At 46.7% G+C, this 21,198-nt stretch overlaps 2 protein-coding genes across 5 annotated transcripts in view; one reads left to right on the top strand and one right to left on the bottom strand.

Annotated features, from left to right (window-relative positions):
- LOC147027429 (F-box/LRR-repeat protein 19-like) overlaps nt 1–3,118 on the bottom strand; it is a 152,641-nt gene extending 149,523 nt beyond the window's left edge. Inside the window, exon 1 of the mRNA XM_085876831.1 lies at nt 2,988–3,118. The gene's annotated coding sequence lies outside the window, so the exon portion shown is untranslated. The remainder of the gene's footprint in view (nt 1–2,987) is intronic.
- LOC147027430 (transmembrane protein 120A-like) overlaps nt 2,988–21,198 on the top strand; it is a 148,398-nt gene continuing 130,187 nt past the window's right edge. For 3 of the 4 annotated variants that reach the window (XM_085876845.1, XM_085876847.1, XM_085876849.1), the window contains exon 1: nt 2,988–3,145. In XM_085876845.1, the coding sequence (XP_085732971.1) occupies nt 3,074–3,145 (72 nt within the window). In that variant the 5' untranslated portion in view covers nt 2,988–3,073. The remainder of the gene's footprint in view (nt 3,146–21,198) is intronic. The other variant, XM_085876846.1, reaches the window with a different exon arrangement.

Genomic DNA, 21,198 nt, shown 5'->3' on the forward strand with positions numbered 1-21,198 from the left:
ATTTGTCCGGATTGAAAGACATATTCCACGTGTTGGACCAGTTTGTGATTTTATCCAGATCTGCAGTGAGCGAAGAAGCTGCTGCATGCAGGTCTGGGGGATGACAGATGGTACGGCAAAGGGTGGAGTCATCAGCAAAGAGATATAGAGGATTTTCCAGAGTCAGAGAGATCATTGATGAAAACCAGAAAAAGAACAGGGCCCAGAACGCTGCCTTGAGAAACTCCAGCCTGGACAGGAAGAGGGGATGAGAGAACTCCATTTAGGGCCACACGTTGACTGCAACAGGAGAGGAAGTCTGCGAGACATGAGTGGAGATGGCCTTGGATACCATCGGAAGAGAGTTTGGTGAACAGGGCAGGGTGCCAAACCGTGTCAAAAGCACACGATATGTCTTGGGATACGGCTCTGATTTCATGTCCGGCATTGAGTTCCTCCATCCATTGATGGGAGAGCAGAAGCAGCATATCCAGGGTAGAGTGACCTGGTCTGAAACCAAATTGATGATCAGAAATCAGGCCATTGGAGAAGAGGAAGGATCTCATGTCTGAAGCGATGATGAATTCCATAACCTTGCTGATAATTGGGAGAAGGCTGATTGATCTGTAGTTGCAGGGATCTGTTTTTGCACCTTTTTTGTGCAGGGCAGTGATGTTTGCTGATTTCCAAGAAGATGGCAGATGACTTTGAGCAAATGAGAGGGTGAATAGAACAGAGAGAGGGTGAGCAAGAGTAGAGGAGCAGGTTTTTAGAACACGAGGGCTGATGCCGTCTGGACAGGTTGCAGAATCTGAGTCGAGGTTTGACAGAAAGCTCTCCACCTTGTCAGGAGAAAGGGACACAGAGTCCAGGGACAGCTGGGTGTGACTGGGTAAGGTGGGTACAGAAAGCGATGGGTTTGGGACAAAAGATTTCGAAGCAAACACCGAGTTGAGGCATTCAGCGTTTTCACGTGCGGTGTCAGCAGGGTGTTCATTTGAGGTAAGGGGGGAGATGGAGTGGGAACATACACCAGAAACAGATTGAACGAGACACCACCAGGATTTGAAGGAGGGAGACATGTTTGAAAGGTCAGACTTGAGATGAGAAAAATGGTGTTTCCTGGCTCTCCTGAGTATTTCTAAAATCCTCAATTTTCATCCGATTGATTTGAAATTTGAAGAGGATTCATATTTCCGGTCACTGAATTCAACCAACCAATTATTTTTGAGGTCAAATTTGTTTTATGGATTTTGCAACTGTCGTGCTCCGCACGATGTCTTTTTCTTGTTTGTTTGTGAACAAAATATCTCAAAAACTTGTGGACGGATTTGTTGGACAGGTTGGGGTATGTAACGAGGAAAAATGGATTCGATGTTGGTGAAGATCTGATTCCGGATCCGGATCCGAGAATTTTATTAAAGTGATTCTTCACCATTTTTTGAAATACCATGCCATACTGTATATCGTTTTGCCCTTTCACTCAGTTATGGACAGATTCGGACGAAACTTGGTGGATGTGTTGGGAAGGTGATAATAACAAGTCGATTCGATTTTGGTTGAGGTCCGGATCCAGATCTGACCAATCAGTGGGACACAAAACGTAAACTGCTCAGTTTGGTGGAGGTATGCACTCCAGCGAGTGCAGTCCTCGTTTAAAATGTTATTACTTGTATAAAAGATGCTTCCACCAGATGGGTGACATTAATGGAGACCAATAATAATGGAAGACACGGCAAAGACAGTTCTTGCGTTCTCCGTTTGTGATATTTTGAGAGACTAGTGCGTGCCCGTACGTGCAAAAAAATAATAATAATAAAGAAAAAAACTTTCAAACCGCGTGCAAGAAACAACCACACAGTCCGTTCCTTCGCTCTCGCGTGCCCGGACGTGCGTGGCCGTACATGCAAAAAAAACAAACTTTCAAACAACCACACAGCCCATTCCTTCGCTCTCGTAAACGACGACTGGATTGGGGCATTGTGTTTATCTATAAATGCGCATAAGAAATCGAGAAATTATTAGAATACAGTAAGTCATCACTATCCGGAAGTGGTGCGCGCCCGTACGGAATGTTCACATGCATTCCACGAATTATCGCTTGCATTGAAGTAACAACTACTGTGATACTTGCACATAGACTTAATTAAAATCCAAATTAAAATCAATTTTACCTCCCTGTCTTTGCTTGCCATGATATTCGCTGCCATTGACCATTGCCACTCCTACGCCACAGTAACTAAATGGCGCCCTTTCCCCCATCGGCCATGCCTACGCAGCAACGTGTGTTGTCATTGGTTTGGTAAATAAATGGCCATAACTTGGGAAGCACTTGTCCGATTAATATCAAGCCTTGAAAAGGCACATCCACAGGTCCACAGAAATATACCTGGCAAGTTTCAATTAGATCGGACGAGTGGTTGTCGAGAAACGCGGTCACACACACACACACACACACACACACACACACACACACACACACACACACACACACACACACACACACACACACATTGCTGGAATTATAGATCGATAAAGTTGGAGGAATTGATTTAAGGATAATCCTTGTGCACGCATGTACATGTTTTACAAAGAGATGATGATGGAGATAATGAAGGAGTCAACACCCGTCAATCTTCATGCACTGACCTCATTTCATCTGGGCCCCCACCCCGTCCCCCTATACACACGTGATCATTATTAAAACCTAATGTTGGCTTGATGGTTGAGGTGGCTGGTTTAAGATCTTCGGTTCTTGAGTTTGAGCCCCTGTCACGTGTTTAAATAACATCAGGTGGGTTGACACAGCCCGTCATCCTTCCGAGGTCGACAAAATGAGGACTTACTGGTAAATACGAGCATCGCATCAGTGGCACAGCCACGCTCCCAGAAAATGATGCAACCAGCAGCCATAGGCTGCATACGTAACGATAACATCCAGCATTTCTCACACATGAAATACTGATACGACTTGCACAGACCAATAAAGGGACAGTTTTCACACCCACCTGAACCTTGCTCCTTGTGGAACTCCCCAAGCCGTGAGGCGTCCTCACCCTTTGCTGAACTCCTCACTCGTCGAAGAGGTTGCACCATGGCAGACAGATCCTTAACCGAGACTCTCTCTGAGTGGAATGACCTACAGAAAGGCAATGAAGGGCTGCAGGTGAGTTGGCGTGCGATTCCATGAGAAATATCATGATTTATTGGATGTGGAGGGAGGGAGGTTCGGGGGGGGGGGTACAGGGTTTAAAATAAAGGGCATTTCGGTTCACATCAGTTGTACACAATTGGAAAATGGAACTTGGATGCAGGGGGAGGCCAAATGACTCCTCATTACTGAGCTACCACATGTCATTTCAATACATCGCTTTATCAGATAAAACTTACTGGGGGGGGGGAGAAGGGGTGAGGAAAGGGGGGCGAGGAAGTGGGGGAGAGAAAGATCACACCACACATCGCGATACACTCGGGGAGGGGGAGGGAGAAGGGGTGAGGAAAGGGGGGCGAGGAAGTGGGGGAGAGAAAGATCACACCACACATCGCGATACACTCGGGGAGGGGGGGGGAGGGAGTGAGTAGGATGGTGGAGAGAGGGAGAGGTAGTGGTGAGGTGAAGGGGTTGTTCTGGAAATGATTCTCGGGGGAAGAACTTGAGGGAAAGCGGGGGGGGGGGGAGGGAGGAGAGGAAGGGTCTCTGTATGCCAGCATGAGTGCAGGATTGAATGAAGTTAGGTATCATAAAACAGCACATTCAAAAAGGTCATACGAAACAACACCCGGACACCACCTCAAACATGTCATACTAAAAAATGGCCAGACACCACCTCGTATGGGTCATACTAAACAACACCCGGACACCACCTCAAACAGGTCATACTAAACAACACCCGGACACCACCTCAAACAGGTCATACTAAAAAATGGCCAGACACCACCTCGTATGGGTCATACTAAACAACACCTGGACACCACCTCAAACGGGTCATACTAAACAACACCTGGACACCACCTCAAACGGGTCATACTAAACAACACCCGGACACCACCTCAAACAGGTCATACGAAACAACACCCGGACACCACCTAAAACGGGTCATACTAAACAACACCTGGACACCACCTCGTATGGGTCATACTAAACAACACCCGGACACCACCTAAAACGGGTCATACTAAACAACACCTGGACACCACCTCAAACGGGTCATACTAAACAACACCCGGACACCACCTCAAACAGGTCATACGAAACAACACCCGGACACCACCTAAAACGGGTCATACTAAACAACACCTGGACACCACCTCAAACGGGTCATACTAAACAACACCCGGACACCACCTCAAACAGGTCATACGAAACAACACCCGGACACCACCTAAAACGGGTCATACTAAACAACACCTGGACACCACCTCGTATGGGTCATACTAAACAACACCCGGACACCACCTAAAACGGGTCATACTAAACAACACCTGGACACCACCTCGTATGGGTCATACTAAACAACACCTGGACACCACCTCAAACAGGTCATACGAAACAACACCCGGACACCACCTAAAACGGGTCATACTAAACAACACCTGGACACCACCTCGTATGGGTCATACTAAACAACACCTGGACACCACCTCAAACAGGTCATACGAAACAACACCCGGACACTACCTCAAACGGGTCATACTAAACAACACCCGGACACCACCTAAAACGGGTCATACTAAACAACACCCGGACACCACCTCAAACGGGTCATACTAAACAACACCTGGACACCACCTCGTATGGGTCATACTAAACAACACCTGGACACCACCTCAAACAGGTCATACGAAACAACACCCGGACACCACCTAAAACGGGTCATACTAAACAACACCTGGACACCACCTCGTATGGGTCATACTAAACAACACCTGGACACCACCTCAAACAGGTCATACGAAACAACACCCGGACACTACCTCAAACAGGTCATACTAAACAACACCCGGACACCACCTAAAACGGGTCATACTAAACAACACCCGGACACCACCTCAAACAGGTCATACTAAAAAATGGCCAGACACCACCTCAAACAGGTCATACGAAACAACACCTGGACACCACCTCAAACGAGTCATACTAAACAACACCTGGACACCACCTCAAACGGGTCATACTAAACAACACCTGGACACCACCTCAAACGGGTCATACTAAACAACACCCGGACACCACCTCAAACAGGTCATACGAAACAACACCTGGACACCACCTCAAACGAGTCATACTAAACAACACCTGGACACCACCTCAAACGGGTCATACTAAACAACACCTGGACACCACCTCAAACGGGTCAAACTAAACAACACCCGGACACCACCTCAAACAGGTCATACGAAACAACACCCGGACACCACCTAAAACGGGTCATACTAAACAACACCTGGACACCACCTCAAACGGGTCATACTAAACAACACCTGGACACCACCTCAAACGGGTCAAACTAAACAACACCCGGACACCACCTAAAATGGGTCATACTAACCAACACCCAGACACCACCCAGAGAAGTCCCTGGGGGGTGGACGGGCTTTCGGAGGAGGTCAGCATGAGGGAAGGTGAAGGGAAGTTGGAGTGTTTTCCTTCAATCGTTGAAAAAGACGCACCGCAGCTGCACAGTGTGTGTGTGTGTGTGTGTGTGTGTGTGTGTGTGTGTGTGTGTGTGTGTGTGTGTGTGTGTGTGTGTGTGTGTGTGTGTGTGTGTGTGTGTGTGTGTGTGTGTGTGTGTGTATATGTGTGTGTGTGTGTGTGTGTGTGTGTTGAGGGTGTCTCCTTCATAACTCCAAAACCATGAAACCTCGCAGCCTGAAACTTTGCGTGCATACTAATGGAACTCCAAGGAAGTGCAAGAGTGAAAATTTGGTGTTTGGGTTAATTAAAACAATCCTTTTTAAGATAATTAACAGCTTTATTTCAGAATATCTTTTATCAGGCACTCCTAAAACACACACACCACATTTTTCACACACAACTGTTCCTAACAATTCTATCACACACACAAAAACAACCACACACACACACACACACACACACACACACACACACACACACACACACACACACACACACACACACACACACACACACAAATAAATTAAATAAAAAACAAACAAATACATACACACATTTATTATTGTTATGGCCCGGGGTACCGAGACACCAATTTGTCACTCAGGGGGATTAATCCCCGGTTGTCCTCGGTCGAGCCGGACCTGTGGCCACCGCTCACAATTAACGTTGTGGTACGGTGGGTTGTTTTAGAACCACAAACACCACCCAGTCAACCACGAGTTCCAGTGTCCACCATCTAATTATTCCGTTTAACTAGCGGTCCCGTGGTTACCTGAGCGGGGGGCGCACCCTCGGCAAAGCACCAACATTATCTTAATTAGATTTTAATTAGGGCGGCCGAGCGTTTTAACCGCTGGTGCGTGCCGACTATTTTTTGGTCAAATCTGTGGTAATTACCTCCCAGTCTATCGAGGTTCGAACAATGCTCGACCAATGGAAGGAAAGGACAAACACGGACAGGTTGCAAATCAATAAACAATTTATTCATCATAAAATAAATAAATAAATAAACTTTTTATTTTCTGAGGTAAATTAATGAATTAATTTCAAAGCAATCAAATGATAATTACACAGGCAAAATTAATCAAAATGCCAGGAAAGAGACAGAGAGCAGATGCTTATTGGGGGTTGACTCACAGCAAAACACAGACAAAGGTACCCAGCAGATCATTCGGGGGGTGGGGGGGGGGGAAGAAAAGTCAAGAGTCGTCTCGCTCACCAGAGTAGTCGTCCGTGAAGTAAAAACGTCCTGAAATGTGTGCGTGCGTGTCACGTCCGTCGCCAGCACCCGGCTTTGCCGTGCACCGGCACCCTCTCGCGAACAGCCTTGAACGCGAGTCGACGTTTCGGAGGGCACCGAGATCGTCTGTCGTGGGTTTAGACCCTGGTGCTGTGACACGGGCAGCTCCTCACACTTCACAAAACTGGTGACGTCCAGTGACCCACACGGTCCGTCAGTGACTGACCCGCGCCTCACTCGTTGTCGTCGCTGCTCACACCCACAAGCGCACCACACGTTCGCTTGCTTGCTTCTCTCCTCCTTTTCCTCTCTGGCTTTCTTTCTCGTTCTGTTCTCCCTCCTCTGACTTCTCTCGCCTCCGAACGGACCTCCAATTCGTTTTATATATGCGGCCCGTCTCAGCGGGCGCAGAGTCCCCCCCAAGCTCACCCGCCCCACTTGTGCACGGTTACCATGACTACCCGTGCGCTCTCAAATAAGGCGGGCGCCGCCACTCGCGAAAGAAATGTGTGTAAACGTGTCTGTCGTAAAGAAAAAAAAAACTTCCCATAAGAGAGGGGATCTATTCTTCACCCTTCTCAATACATCACATTTATAATCCCATTAGACATGGGGATGGGGGCTAATCTGAACATGCATTTGAGGAAATAACTGTCTGAGGACCTGGATGTGTGGATGCATTCATCAGACCAGATTCTGAAATCCGTAACATTATAAAAGATTGATCTTACACTTCCAACACCTCTCGTTCCTTGGCACCGTTGTGCTGAGTCCTGCATGTCAAGCTGCACCGCCTGAATTGGACCATAAACCCCCACTTCGCCTCATGCACCTGCCATGCTTTCCCACCAAATCCGTACATCCAGTTCACACTGCGAACAAACTACCAGAATGCATGGAGAAGGCAGTGCATAGGCGATGGCAAGGAGGGACAGAGTGGAGCATGAGGGGTTCGGATACCAGACCATCATCAGGACCATTGGTGGCGCCAGCTCAACAGAGGGGGCATGATACACGACCCCAGCTTTCCCTTTCTCTCCCAATCTCTTGACCCTCTCTCTATCTCTGTTTTCCCCGAACCAGCTCCTGTAAAGTTGCTAAGTCACTGTTAAAGTTTGAGGGCGGGTATGCCACGCACGGGTTAATGAGAGGATGTATACATGTTGTTGTGAATATATTGACCATTGTTTCTCCCATTGAAAATAGTTGCCTGATTATTTTGCATTGAAGCCCTTTTCTTAAGAAACTATGTCCTGATTTGTCAGTTCTGATTGTGGAATAGGATAATTTGGGGTTAATGGAGCTGGGTAAGCACTGGAAGCGGATATGCAACTTATGATCCCGCTCGATCTACCCGTAAAGATGAGTTACGTAATCGTCGACAGGGTACTCGCTCATGTCAGGTATTTTTCGTTTGGTAACACGACTTTAGACGTGGGATCCAGCGGGGAGTGCTGGGGAAACTGACGATTGTGGTCTTTTAAAGACATGCCGTGCTTTGGAGTTATCTGGGGGTGGTGTCCATTATTCTGTTGTCCTGGATCCAGAACCGTCACAGTATTATTGGAACATACCTTTCAGACCTTTTTGATCCCTTCGACCCATTAGACCTTTTCCTTTAGACCCTTCAAACCCGCAGACCCAATCGACCTTTAGATCTTTATAAACATTTGACTTTAGACCATTCAGATATTCAGACTTCAAAGATTTTTACAGATCTTTAACTTTAGACCCATTGGACTTTTGACTTGATATCATCAGTCGCTTTAAACTCGAGACCTCTTCGACTGATTAGAGCTTTAAGAAATCTCAAGACCCCCCCCCCAAGACCTTCAAGAAACTTTAGACTCTTTAACCCAAGACCCTAAAAGAGACTTTAGACCCTCAGAAAGAAAAGGCCATCTCATGCAACAGGACAGTGAAAATAAGTTGATTATTCCAGAACTGAAAATATTGTTGTGGTTCTCGGAACCGCATGCATCCAACAGATAATGGTCCCAAGACAGTTATTCCATTAATATATGTGTAGATAGTCCCTTCCCTTTTATATAGCGGGACAACAGGAACTTGCGTTGCGATGATCTCATCGCTTGGTTTGCTTACATAATTTCTTCTTCATTTCATTTCTAACGTCATTTCTACTCTTCTTTTCTGATAATTCCTGAGGTAAATCTGAGCCACGTGCACCCTTCGCTGTGAGATGGGCCCTTAGAAAGGGCCAAGCAGGCACTACATCCACAACCCTCCGTACAAAGCACAGCCTGCCAAACACACTCGCAGCAGAAATTTCCACCCGATGGTGTTTTCCACAACACAGGAAACACACCCAGCACGAGGCCCATGCTGCACGGAACGCGTACCAAGGTCGATAATAGAAAGGCAAACCCAACCCCCGCCACATTGCACGGGATGCGAGTGTGCAAGGTGCAAGTGGCGCGTTCCTTTCAACCCATTTCTGGACGAATTATATCGATCGGGTTTCGTCCCACGCACATGATAGCAGAATCGGGTGAGCGCTGGCCACGTGTGTAATGGCGGATCGGAACGGAAGATGCTGTACGGAATGTGCCCGAAGGCAGACCTGTGCGCCGCTCGCGACACTTTGTTATCGTACAGAGCCGGGCACGAATGGACACATCTTACTGTCTGTGCATGGCTTTGCCATAACATCTTACCTTTTCGCATCTATGGCCAGCGAAGCTGCGATCGGGCGGGGGCATGTTGTACAGCTCGGGCCACGTTGGCGCACACAGAGCGGGCGCGTTGGCCAGCACAGGTCAGGGTTGCCTGAGCGGGCGTGTGGGGCCGATGCTGCCCTCGGCCAGTCATCAGGGCACGGCCCGGGGGTTCTTGCAAGACAAGTCATGACGCGAAGTTTGCTGTGGGCGATTCATATCATGGCGTGGGGTCAGAGCGGGACATCTTTGCGGCGTGGGGTTCCCTTGCCGGAAGTGGAATGTTGTTGCTTCCAGCCATCTTGGGGTCGGGGTCAATCAGAGCATCCGATTCGGTTGACGTCACCGAGTTTCGGGGTGCCCCCCCCTCTGCGCCGCGAGGGGCCTATAAATGTCCAAGCGGATCCTTCTTTCTCTCTCTCTGCTGCCCTGCCTCGCCTTCCGCTCAAGTTGGACCACGACTCCTCCTTCTGTTGTCATCACTTCGACTCCGCCTTCTGTCGTCATCGCTGGGCTCCTCCTCCTCTTCTCCGCCCACACGACTCTGACTCCACCCTCCCAACTCAAGCTCCTCCTTCATGCTCACAGTCTCAACGCGAGCTGCCCGAAGCGAGAGACGATGCGCCAGCTGTCAGGGAGGGTACCGCGCCACGGAGCACTCCCCCCAAATGTATTGGTGGCGTGTTTGAGTATCGCGTATCAGTTATACAAAGGTACCGAGAGACTCGCCTCAACTCCTCTCCTGTTTTGCTTCAATCCCTCTTCATCGGGTTTTCTGTGTCTGTGTGTGCGTGTGCGTGTGCGTGTGCGTGTGCGTGTGCGTGTGCGTGTGCGTGTGCGTGTGCGTGTGTGTGTGTGTCTTGGCCCCTCTCTATGTAAGTAAGCCTGCAAAAGATCGTTATTATTATTTTCAGGTTAGGTCTGCTCTGTTTCCACTTTTATAAGTTGCTTGATTATTTCTGCACCACACCTCGCTTCCCTATCTCTGCACAACACACCTCAATAAATCTCTTGATCATACCACATACCTTTCCTCGCCCATTGTAAATAAATTATTATTAGAAATGTTCCCAGCTCGTTTTTGTCTTTTCTTCCATTGATCCAGCATGGTCCGAATCCGAGCTTAGCTGGGACTTTATTCCCAACGATCCGTTCCTTTTAGCCGGTACGTCCTTGGCAGTGCCGCTCGGCTCCATTCGATCTGGTAAAGTGATCCGGTCCGGTCGAGTGATCCGGTTCAGACAAGACGTACCGAGGGCATGTTCCCCGGTAATTAAATCACGTGGATATTTTTAGGGAACCGGATTAACTAGACGGAGGACCCTAAGTCACGTGGTTGAGTTATTGGCGTCCACGGTCTGTTAAGCGACCCGCCGCATCACGGAATTATCCATGTGTGACGGCCTAAAATTCCGGGGAGTCTGGTAGGAGCCGAGATAGCTTCCCTCCCCCCCCCCCCCCCCCGAGTGGTCTTCTCACCCGACCCTCAGCCCGCAACAGTTTGGTGTCAGGAGTGGTACGGACCCCTAAAAATTTACGGGATTCGAACCCGCAACAATTTGGTATCTGGAACGGGATTCGAGCCAGGGGTGTGCTTAACAACCCCCCCCCCCGAAATTAAGAGCAGGATTTCTATTTTAGTTAATTATCGGTACGGACCATGCAGACCAAGACGAGCTGGTTCAGGTGGGTTTTGAGATAACAGTTGTGGAGGAGTCCGTGGCTCAGGACAACAGTTTTGAGGGAGATCATTCCCTGCAGCCATACCCAGAGGTAATGGGGGCAACCGCATCAGTAATAATGCTTGAGGACCTCCTGCATCAAATTTCCCTCATGGAGGACTTAGCGATCCCCATCGGATTCACACCCGATCATAGCAGATCGGCTCCGCCAAAGCCATTGGACACGGACCAGTTTATAGAGATAATGAAACAAATGATGGAACGGATTGAACTGGGACGAACCCAACAGAGGTGTGATAGGCAAACATTGAAGGCCGGTCAGGAGGAAATGAAGGCGGAGCTGGAAAAGGTAAAGGTGGGCCAGCAAAGTTTGAACGTTGGGCTGGCAGAGGTAAAGGGCAAAATGAAAAACATGGACCGGAAAATGGTGGATGACATCAGTGCAGTCCGTGAGGAGATGACCGAGTTGAAAGAGAGTGTGGAAGGTGTTTGGAACGTGATGAAGACGGGTAAGGAAGAAGAGACGGATAAAATAACAGCGGTTAAGAGAGAAGTAGATAAACTCGGACAGGGGATGACGGAAATAAAGAAAGGACAAGGGCAATTAAAAGTGGAGATTAGGAAAAACACGAACGCGATTCAAAATTTAAAACATGAAAGCGCTTGTCGAGTCACAACCGGTGAAAATGTGCAGTCCTATCAAACAATCGCAAACTTCATGACCGAGCACTGATCTCATGTCATTGATATCCAAGATGCGTGCATGGTTTTGGAGGCCAGTCGCGAGTTACAGATTGGCGTTGAGGGACGATGCGAGTCCGAGCATGATGATTGCGACATCAGTATCAGGGCTCTTGATGACGTTCTCGTGATGGTTGGCCGCATGTTTAGCATGCAGAACAAGTCTGATATCCGCTTCCTCATGATCACAGCAGAGTTCCGGTACCAATGTCACAGTAACTGCACCATCTTCAATTTTGAGCTGATGACAGTTATGACCATGCGAAATATACAGTGACAAATTTCTCTTGACCAATGAGAAGGAAGCTTCCTTCTAAGCGATGAAAAGAAACTCGAACAGTCCTTCTTTGTTTGCTCCGTTCGTCAGGAACTTTTTCCACTGGTTCGGGGTTTTCTGACCATGTCCGTAGATATGGAGTGGGTGAGAGCCACCGACCGTCCGGCGTTTAGCGGCTTTGATACTGCGGTTCAGCTGTCGTTCAGCGGCTTTGATACTGATTTTGTTGTGGCAATCACAGACTAAATCAATTCGGCAGGAGTTGTGTGGCTTCGACTGCTTCAACATGATACAAAGTATAAGGTCTGCCAGTTCACCGAAGGTCTGCGGAACGGAGGTGATCGAATGGATTAGGGCCATTCCATCTATGATGAATGCACCAGTAACATCGTCCGCGATGACAGAGAAGTTGCATTTGGCCCTGAGAGCATTCAACAAGACCGACTTGTCAGTTTTAGCAAGTCCTCCATCAGAGCTGGCAAGAGGAAAAGATACTGCACCGAGTGGGAACTTGAGGACATCCCTGAGGTTGATCTGTCGTCTCTAGCTCAATAGGAGTAACCTGGCAAAAAGATTGCGGTCATTCTGGATCAACACCTGCTTACCGTCCTCCGTCGATGCAGTCTTCTCTAGTTGAGTGGAGAACATTTTCAGCTTCAACTTCGGTATGGTGCTGAAGAGATCGACGGCTTTTATTTGCAGGCATTTCTGGATATACTTCGTGACGACTGCCTCACTACATAAACAAATTTTCTGCCAGCGGGTGGCGGTAAAATGCTGAGCTTCTTCTTTCTTGACCGAATTGAGATGTATTATACACAACATAACAGGTTTGGAGGCGTTTACATGCACAATTTCCCCAATCCCCGGCAACTCGTGCGAGGGTGCCGCCATGTTGTTTACTAATCGGACTGAATTGAGGTCGGACTCTCATTGGTTGATACTACTGCATGGAATGGGCTGAATAAACCTGATATTCTGATTGGTTGGCAAACCTACGCCTGTTAACTGTTGGCACTGCCGCACAAAGAAACATAGTACCATAATTTTCCATCGATATTGTTACGGATCTGGAAACCATTTGCATTCAACATACACAGGCCCGTAGCCAGGGCTCAGTATTAAGGGGGGAATATGAACTGGATGGGGGGGGGGCACAATTATTATATTTAATTTTTTTGATAACCCTGTATACTATTGTATTCATGCAGCATTGACACATCTATACTGAGGTTGCCGTCGCATACTAACCAAATTGATCTCAGCTAGATTTAATATGTTCCGATGTTTTTGGCCTAAAATTATTCGAATGCAGAAGAGCCGCAACAAACTGGCACATTCACAATGCAGATATTCAATGATTTGACAATTGGCACCAATTCAGGTGCACTTATACAAGGTGTTGTGAAGAATTGGCATTCGAAAATCAATATACCAGAGATACAATGACTAAACGGGGGAGGTTGGCACCAGAATCAGTGCACTTTGAAATAAGATACAGTCGGCGATGACCTGCGATCATCACGTTAAACTATCAACAGCAAATACGACCAGCCTGAAGATACCACAAGGTCCGCATTTAAAGCAGTCAATTACACAGAGGTAAGGTTATGCACAAAGCACTAGATATGGGATATGCAAAGCACCAAACACAACATTTCACTTAAACATCAGAAGTACAAAGCAGTCGACCACGGCGGGTGCTGACCACAACCACACTGCAACCACAACCACACACGCATCACCAGCAGTCACACACACAATCTGAACTCCTCGTATAGTTTTTATACCGCTGTACTCGCTGTCAGAAGAGCTGCAGGCGACGTGTCTCGGTGTGGAATCTTCTGAGGACCTTCTCCTTCCATTCATTCAGGCATTTACGTGTGAGGTCTCTCTCGAAGGCCAGCTGTACCAGTTGTGCCTTGCGTGCATGGGGCATGGACCGTCCATGGTCAGTGAAGACATTCCTCAATGTTGAGAATGAGTTTTCACACATGGCAGTGGATGCACCAAGTGTTAGTCCAAGTCTCATAGCAGTCACCACACTTGGCATGGCTTCCAGCGTTTTGTGGTATGTTGAGAGGAGTTTTTGTGTTGTCCATCTCTCGTTTGGCTGCTTTTCTGTCTGTGTGCGAATAAACTGCTTTGCAACCACACACTCTGTTTCACTGATGGTTGACTTTGTTAATGTCATGATGTGCTGGAGCAAGTGGGGATCCAAAAACGTGCCATTTTCAGGATTCAAGGCAGTGAATGAATGGGCGAGATGTGTGTTGCGCTCACTGAAGCACTGACTGATCTCACCAAGCACAGTGTCAATTGCGCTGTAAAAAACCCTCTGCAGTTCCGTCTTGTCATTGTCGTTGTTTTGTCCTGTAGTCTCCAAAACTACAAACTGTTCCAAGTTCTTCTGCATTGTGCATCTCTGTTTTGGTGGTGCAGGTGTAGAAGTGTGAGCATCGTTGGCCTTGTTCCACAGATCAGTGAACTCATCCTCAGAGCGGAGTTTCTTCACGCACTCTGTAGCACTCGCCACCAGTTCCAACCCCGTGAGCAAGTCCATGTCCTCTGCCTGCAAGAGTCTGTTTGGGCCATCTAACAACATCAGCAGTTTTTGTACAAAGATAGCAATGAACATGAAGGCAGGCCCAGAGACTTCCCGCAAAAGCCCAATAGCCTCCATCCTCATCTCTGCACCGTAGGCGCGCTCTGCATCAATCTCCGACAGTAAGGATGTGATATCCTTAAAAGATCCTATGATCACAGACACGGTGGCGAAATGTCCCATCCACCTTTGATCAAGAAGTCGTTTTAACCGCTCACCTTTATACTGTGCAGCAACAGTGGGCTTTCTGAAGAATTTGTACAGGCAACAACAAACCTCGAGGAAATCAGTGACAGCTTTCTCTGCTGCCAGTGCGTGGACAACTACCAGATGGAGTTGGTGATGTAAGCAGTGCACATCGGGGATTTCTCTTTCCAATATCTCTTGCAACAACTTTTGCACCCCACCTTGCTTCCCAGCCATTACCGAAGCACCGTCGTACACCTGACTTAATATTTTGACGTGTCAAGTCCTGTTTTTATCAGCTCTGCAATTATTAGGTCTGTCAATGTTTTTGCATCTTCAGTGTCGGCTGTAGCTATTGTGAGTAGACGCTCTGTTGCTTCATTTGATGCCGACACAAAGCGAATGATGATTGATATGTTCTCACATTCAGTGGGGTCCCTCGTCCCATCCACCTTGATGGTAAATCACGATGTGCCGACTTCTTCCACGATGGCATCCATCACAGCATTACTCAATGTGCAGATCACTTCATTCTGCATTTCCGGACTAGTATAGCTTGCGTTTCGTGGGATATGCTTGATTATTTCGGCGAGCTCAGTGTCTTTTTTGAGTGTGTAGTTTAAAAGCGAGAGGAAGAGCCCACTGTGCCCGTCTGGCATATCCTCAAAATGATCAAGGCTCCCTCTAAAAGGTGTCTGATTTTCGGCGAGAAATCCCACAACATATATAAGAGCAGACACAGAGTACCGGTTTCTATTTAGCTGGTCAGCATTGAGGAGTGTGGAAATCTCCTTACCACAATCGATGTGCCTCTCATTCTCCTTCCACCTCAAAACACAAGTTAAATGTTCCTTTGAAGTTGCGTGTTTGTGAAACCCCCTGCCTTTCTCAACGGCATGTTTCCAATTCCGGTAGCCTCGCACTGTGAAAGTAGAGTCCACTGGGCCACGTGCGGTGTTAAACTTCCTACATGGATAGCAGAATGCTGCATCTGTCTGCACACTGTATTCCAGCCATTCATTAGTCTGGTACCACGAGGACACAAACGAGCGACTCTTGTTCTGCAACAGATGGCCGGGGTACCGCTGTAGAACAACTTGATTTGGTCTCTCACTTCCAAGATCATCGGGAAGCGACTTGACGGTCACACCCGATCCCAAGGCCGCCGCCGAGCGTGGCAACTCGGCTGCCTGCGCTGGGGCTCCAGCCGCAGGGCTGACGTTGCTGGCTTGGCCAGGTTGGCCAGCTTCTGTCGGTATTTCATCGACATGATCGTCTTTTCCTCCTCCTCCTCCAACTCCTCCCACAACATGTCTTTCATCATCTTCTTCATTTTCGTCGCTTGCATTTTTTCCTTTTCTGAGCCATTTTCGTGTATCCATCATCCACGTCTTTTTCTTCTGCTGCGAGCTAGCGCTCTCCGTGACTCGTCCCTCGTGACTCGCGTTACTAATCTCGCGACTCGCGACATTTGACGGTTGACGGTTTTACTTATTAAATGATCGATGCACCAAAAACAGGTTTTATCTGCATCATTTCAAATGTAAGCACGATTGCAAACACACATATTTTTAATTTTTATTATAAAATTACTTTTGTAAGATGGAGGGTTGACGGGTTGTGAAGGTCACGTGGTGCACGTGCACTTCATCTTTGATAATGTAAATTTATGTCTTTTCCTTTATCATATTATCATATTATGACGATATTACATTTATACCTAACTTACAACCAATCATCTAACCTGCTCAATGGGGTCTCCATATCGAATACGCTGATTGGCTATTCCTTAACACTAAATGATCCACGATAAATATATATATATATATATATATATATATATATATATATATATATATATATATATATATATATATATATATATATATATATATATATATATATATATATAACCACCGACAACATCGACATTCAACACGAGGTCTTGGCTGCTGGTGTTGGTGCTTGCGTTATTATCTTTTATCTCGTGGTCTTGGACTGTATTGTCTTGCCAATTGCTTTTGGAGATGCGCTGACAAGCGCACACTTATCTCTTGACTGTTATTCAAAGAAGGATATTATTGAAGAACAGTTCATCCAAGAAGGCCTCATTATTCACCACACTGAACATCTGGAATAAGGGTTTTAGTTCACACAGGTGAACTCTTAAACAGCAAGTTCACAGTGGGCGCTCATCCTTAAACACTAAGTTGTTCACATGGTGCAACAGGGCATAAATGGGTGGCGTACAAGTGGGGGGGGGGCACCAGATGCGCCATGGGGGGGCATTGCACCCAAATGCCCCCCCCCTAGCGACGGGCCTGAACATACAGATGTCCCAAAAGTCAGTTATGTCATTAAGTATGTGTGTAGTCAGATCCCCTTCCTTTTGTCTCGTGGGAGAATCAAAGGCGTGCGTTGCGATTTCTTTTTAGTTAGGTTATTAATTCTTTACATCCGTCAAACCCTCCAACGAACAACCAACAACCATTCCATTCCCCATCACGATCCACTACCCACCCGCTGTCTCCAAGCACTCTGACTTGACAAGGCAGGGTCTTGCAGCTGTTCCTTGCGGTTTCCACCAACGTTCTTTCCACAAACGTTGTAACTCTTGCACGACGGCCTGTACAACATTGATACTGTTACCCGTCAAGTATGAACCCGCGTGGAAGACTGGCTGGGGTTTCCCTGCAGGGGCCAAGGCCCCACCCCGGAAAGGTGGGCCGTAGGACCTGTCCAATCAGAGGCGGACAGCGAGGTGTCACCAAGGCCCCTCCCTGCTGAGGGAGGTCAATAAATTCCCGAGCACTCTCTGAGAGAGGTGGTCTTTTGAGGACTTGGAGGGTCTTCTTGAGGTCTTGGTGGTCTTTTTGAGGTCTTGGAGGGTTTTTTTGAGGTCTTGTAGAGTCGTTTTGGGGGTCTTGGAGAGTCTTTTAAAAGTTCTTTTGAAGAGTTTTTGGTGGGCATCGAGGCGGCGAATGTGTCTCTGCTGGCCCTCCACAAGGAAGGGAAGAGCGACCCCGACCCCCCTCCGTGGACACCGGCCATTCACCACCCGAGCTTCACCACGAACCTCGAGTCCCACACGTGCGACTGGGGACCGAACCAGCGACCATCGTCAGGTGCCGCATGACGGAGCACGCCCTTCCTCCGACGGTCAGGTACACCACCAAACTCTGGCCCCCAGCTTGTCTCTCTCCATGGCTGCAAGGGTCCAATAAAGACTCTGGGTTTATTTTCATTGTGTGTGTGTCTGCGTGTGGGCCCGTCTTTAAGTAGCACTGAATAAGTGTTTTTGGTTCATTGTAAATACTTCTTGCATATTCGCGTTAAATCTTGCCTTTGTGTCTTCATTTACTGCACATAAAACTTGTTAGAAATATTCCCAGTCCATTTCTGTCCCTTCTTGAATTGGTCCAGCATGGTTCGGATCTGAGTTTAGGCGGGGTTTATCCCTGATAATCCGTTCATTCCAGTCGGCACGGCTTTGGCAGTTTCCGCTCGGCTGCACCCGAACCGGAGTTGCTAGTCGGTAGTTGGAACTCTACCGCAGTTGGTAGAGTGACCTGGTTCGAGCAAGACGTGCCGAGGGCGTGGTTTCCCGGAAGTTGAAATCGCGTAGTTAATTAGGTAAATTGGTTATCGACAAATAGACCCTACGCTACGCGGTTGAGATATTGGCGACCACGGTCGGTTAAACGACCCGCTGGCTCGCGGAGTTATCCGAGTGATGGCCTACAATTCCGGGGAGTTTGGTGGGAGACGACGCAAAATTTCCCCACCTCGTGGTCGTTTCCCCACCACCTTTCCCCACCGACCCCCGGCCCACAACATCTTTCCTATGGCTCACTATTCGTGGATAGCTTTTAAAACCGAAGAGAAAACCAATATTAATTTCCTTACATGGAAAATGAACATGCATCCATTGGGGTCAGAACAAAACTGAATGATAGACGGGCTCAGCTGAAAGCCGATCATGGCCATGTTTTCATTTCCCAATTCATCCCTGACGTTGATTTGCTGCGCAAACTCAGAGTTGTTTTCCGTTGATTTTGGCAGAAATGTGAAGGTACACAATGAAGAGGTACAGTACGTGTAAAGAAGTACAGTATATATGAAGGCACACATTGAAGAAGTACAGTATATGTGAAGGCACACACTGAAGAAGTACAGTATATATGTGAAGGCACACATTGAAGAAGTACAGTATATGTGAAGGCACATAGTGAAGAAGTACAGTATATGTGAAGGCACATAGTGAAGAAGTACATTATATGTGAAGGCACACATTGAAGAAGTACAGTATATGTGAAGGCACACATTAAAAAGTACAGTATATGTGAAGGCACACACTGAAAAGTACAGTATATATGTGAAGGCACACATTGAAAAGTACAGTATACATGTGAAGGCACACATTGAAGTACAGTATATATGAAGGCACACATTGAAAAGTACAGTATACATGTGAAGGCACACATTGAAGTACAGTATATATGAAGGCACACATTGAAGAAGTACAGTATATGTAAAGGCACACATTGAAGAAGTACAGTATATGTGAAGGCACACACTGAAGAAGTACAGTATATGTGAAGGCACACACTGAAGAAGTACAGTATATGTGAAGGCACACAGTGAAGAAGTACAGTATATGTGAAGGCACACACTGAAGAAGTACAGTATATGTGAAGACACACACTAAAGAAGTACAGTATATGTGAAGGCACACACTGAAGAAGTACAGTATATGTGAAAGCACACAGTGAAGAAGTACATTATATATGAAGGAACACAGTGAATAAGTACAGTATATGTGAAGGCACACATTGAAGAAGTACAGTATATATGAAGGCACACAGTGAAGAAGTACAGTATATGTGAAGGCACACACTGAAGAAGTACAGTATGTGCGAAGGCACACAATGAAGAAGTACATTATATGTGAAGACACACACTGAAGAAGTACAGTATATGTGAAGGCACACACTGAAGAAGTACCGTATATGTGAAGGCACACATTGAAGAAGTACAGTATATGTGAAGGCACACATTGAAGAAGTACAGTATATGTGAAGGCACACATTGAAGAAGTACAGTATATGTGAAGGCACACATTGAAGAAGTACAGTATATGTGAAGGCACACATTGAAGAAGTACAGTATATGTGAAGGCACACATTGAAGAAGTACAGTATATGTGAAGGCACACATTGAAGAAGTACATTATATATGAAGGAACACAGTGAAGAAGTACAGTATATGTGAAGGCACACATTGAAGAAGTACAGTATATGTGAAGGCACACATTGAAGAAGTACAGTATATGTGAAGGCACACACTGAAGAAGTACAGTATATGTGAAAGCACACATTGAAGAAGTACAGTATATGTGAAGGCACACAGTGAAGAAGTACATTATATATGAAGGAACACAGTGAAGAAGTACAGTATATGTGAAGGCACACACTGAAGAAGTACAGTATATGTGAAGGCACACATTGAAGAAGTACAGTATATGTGAAGGCACACATTGAAGAAGTACAGTATATATGAAGGCACACATTGAAGAAGTACAGTATATGTGAAGGCACACATTGAAGAAGTACAGTATATATGAAGGCACACAGTGAAGAAGTACAGTATATATGAAGGCACACACTGAAGAAGTACAGTATGTGCGAAGGCACACAATGAAGAAGTACATTATATGTGAAGACACACACTGAAGAAGTACAGTATATGTGAAGGCACACATTGAAGAAGTACAGTATATGTGAAGGCACACATTTAAGAAGTACAGTATATGTGAAGGCACACATTGAAGAAGTACATTATATATGAAGGAACACAGTGAAGAAGTACAGTATATGTGAAGGCACACATTGAAGAAGTACAGTATATGGGAAGGCACACACTGAAGAAGTACAGTATATGTGAAGGCACACACTGAAGAAGTACAGTATATGTGAAAGCACACATTGAAGAAGTACAGTATATGTGAAGGCACACAGTGAAGAAGTACATTATATATGAAGGAACACAGTGAAGAAGTACAGTATATGTGAAGGCACACATTGAAGAAGTACAGTATATATGAAGGCACACAGTGAAGAAGTACAGTATATATGAAGGCACACACTGAAGAAGTACAGTATGTGCGAAGGCACACAAT

The sequence above is a fragment of the Eptatretus burgeri genome, chromosome 4 (genome assembly GCF_056783735.1).
Source record: "Eptatretus burgeri isolate ZD-2024b chromosome 4, Ebu_testis_v1, whole genome shotgun sequence".
NCBI classification, from domain to species: domain Eukaryota; kingdom Metazoa; phylum Chordata; class Myxini; order Myxiniformes; family Myxinidae; genus Eptatretus; species Eptatretus burgeri.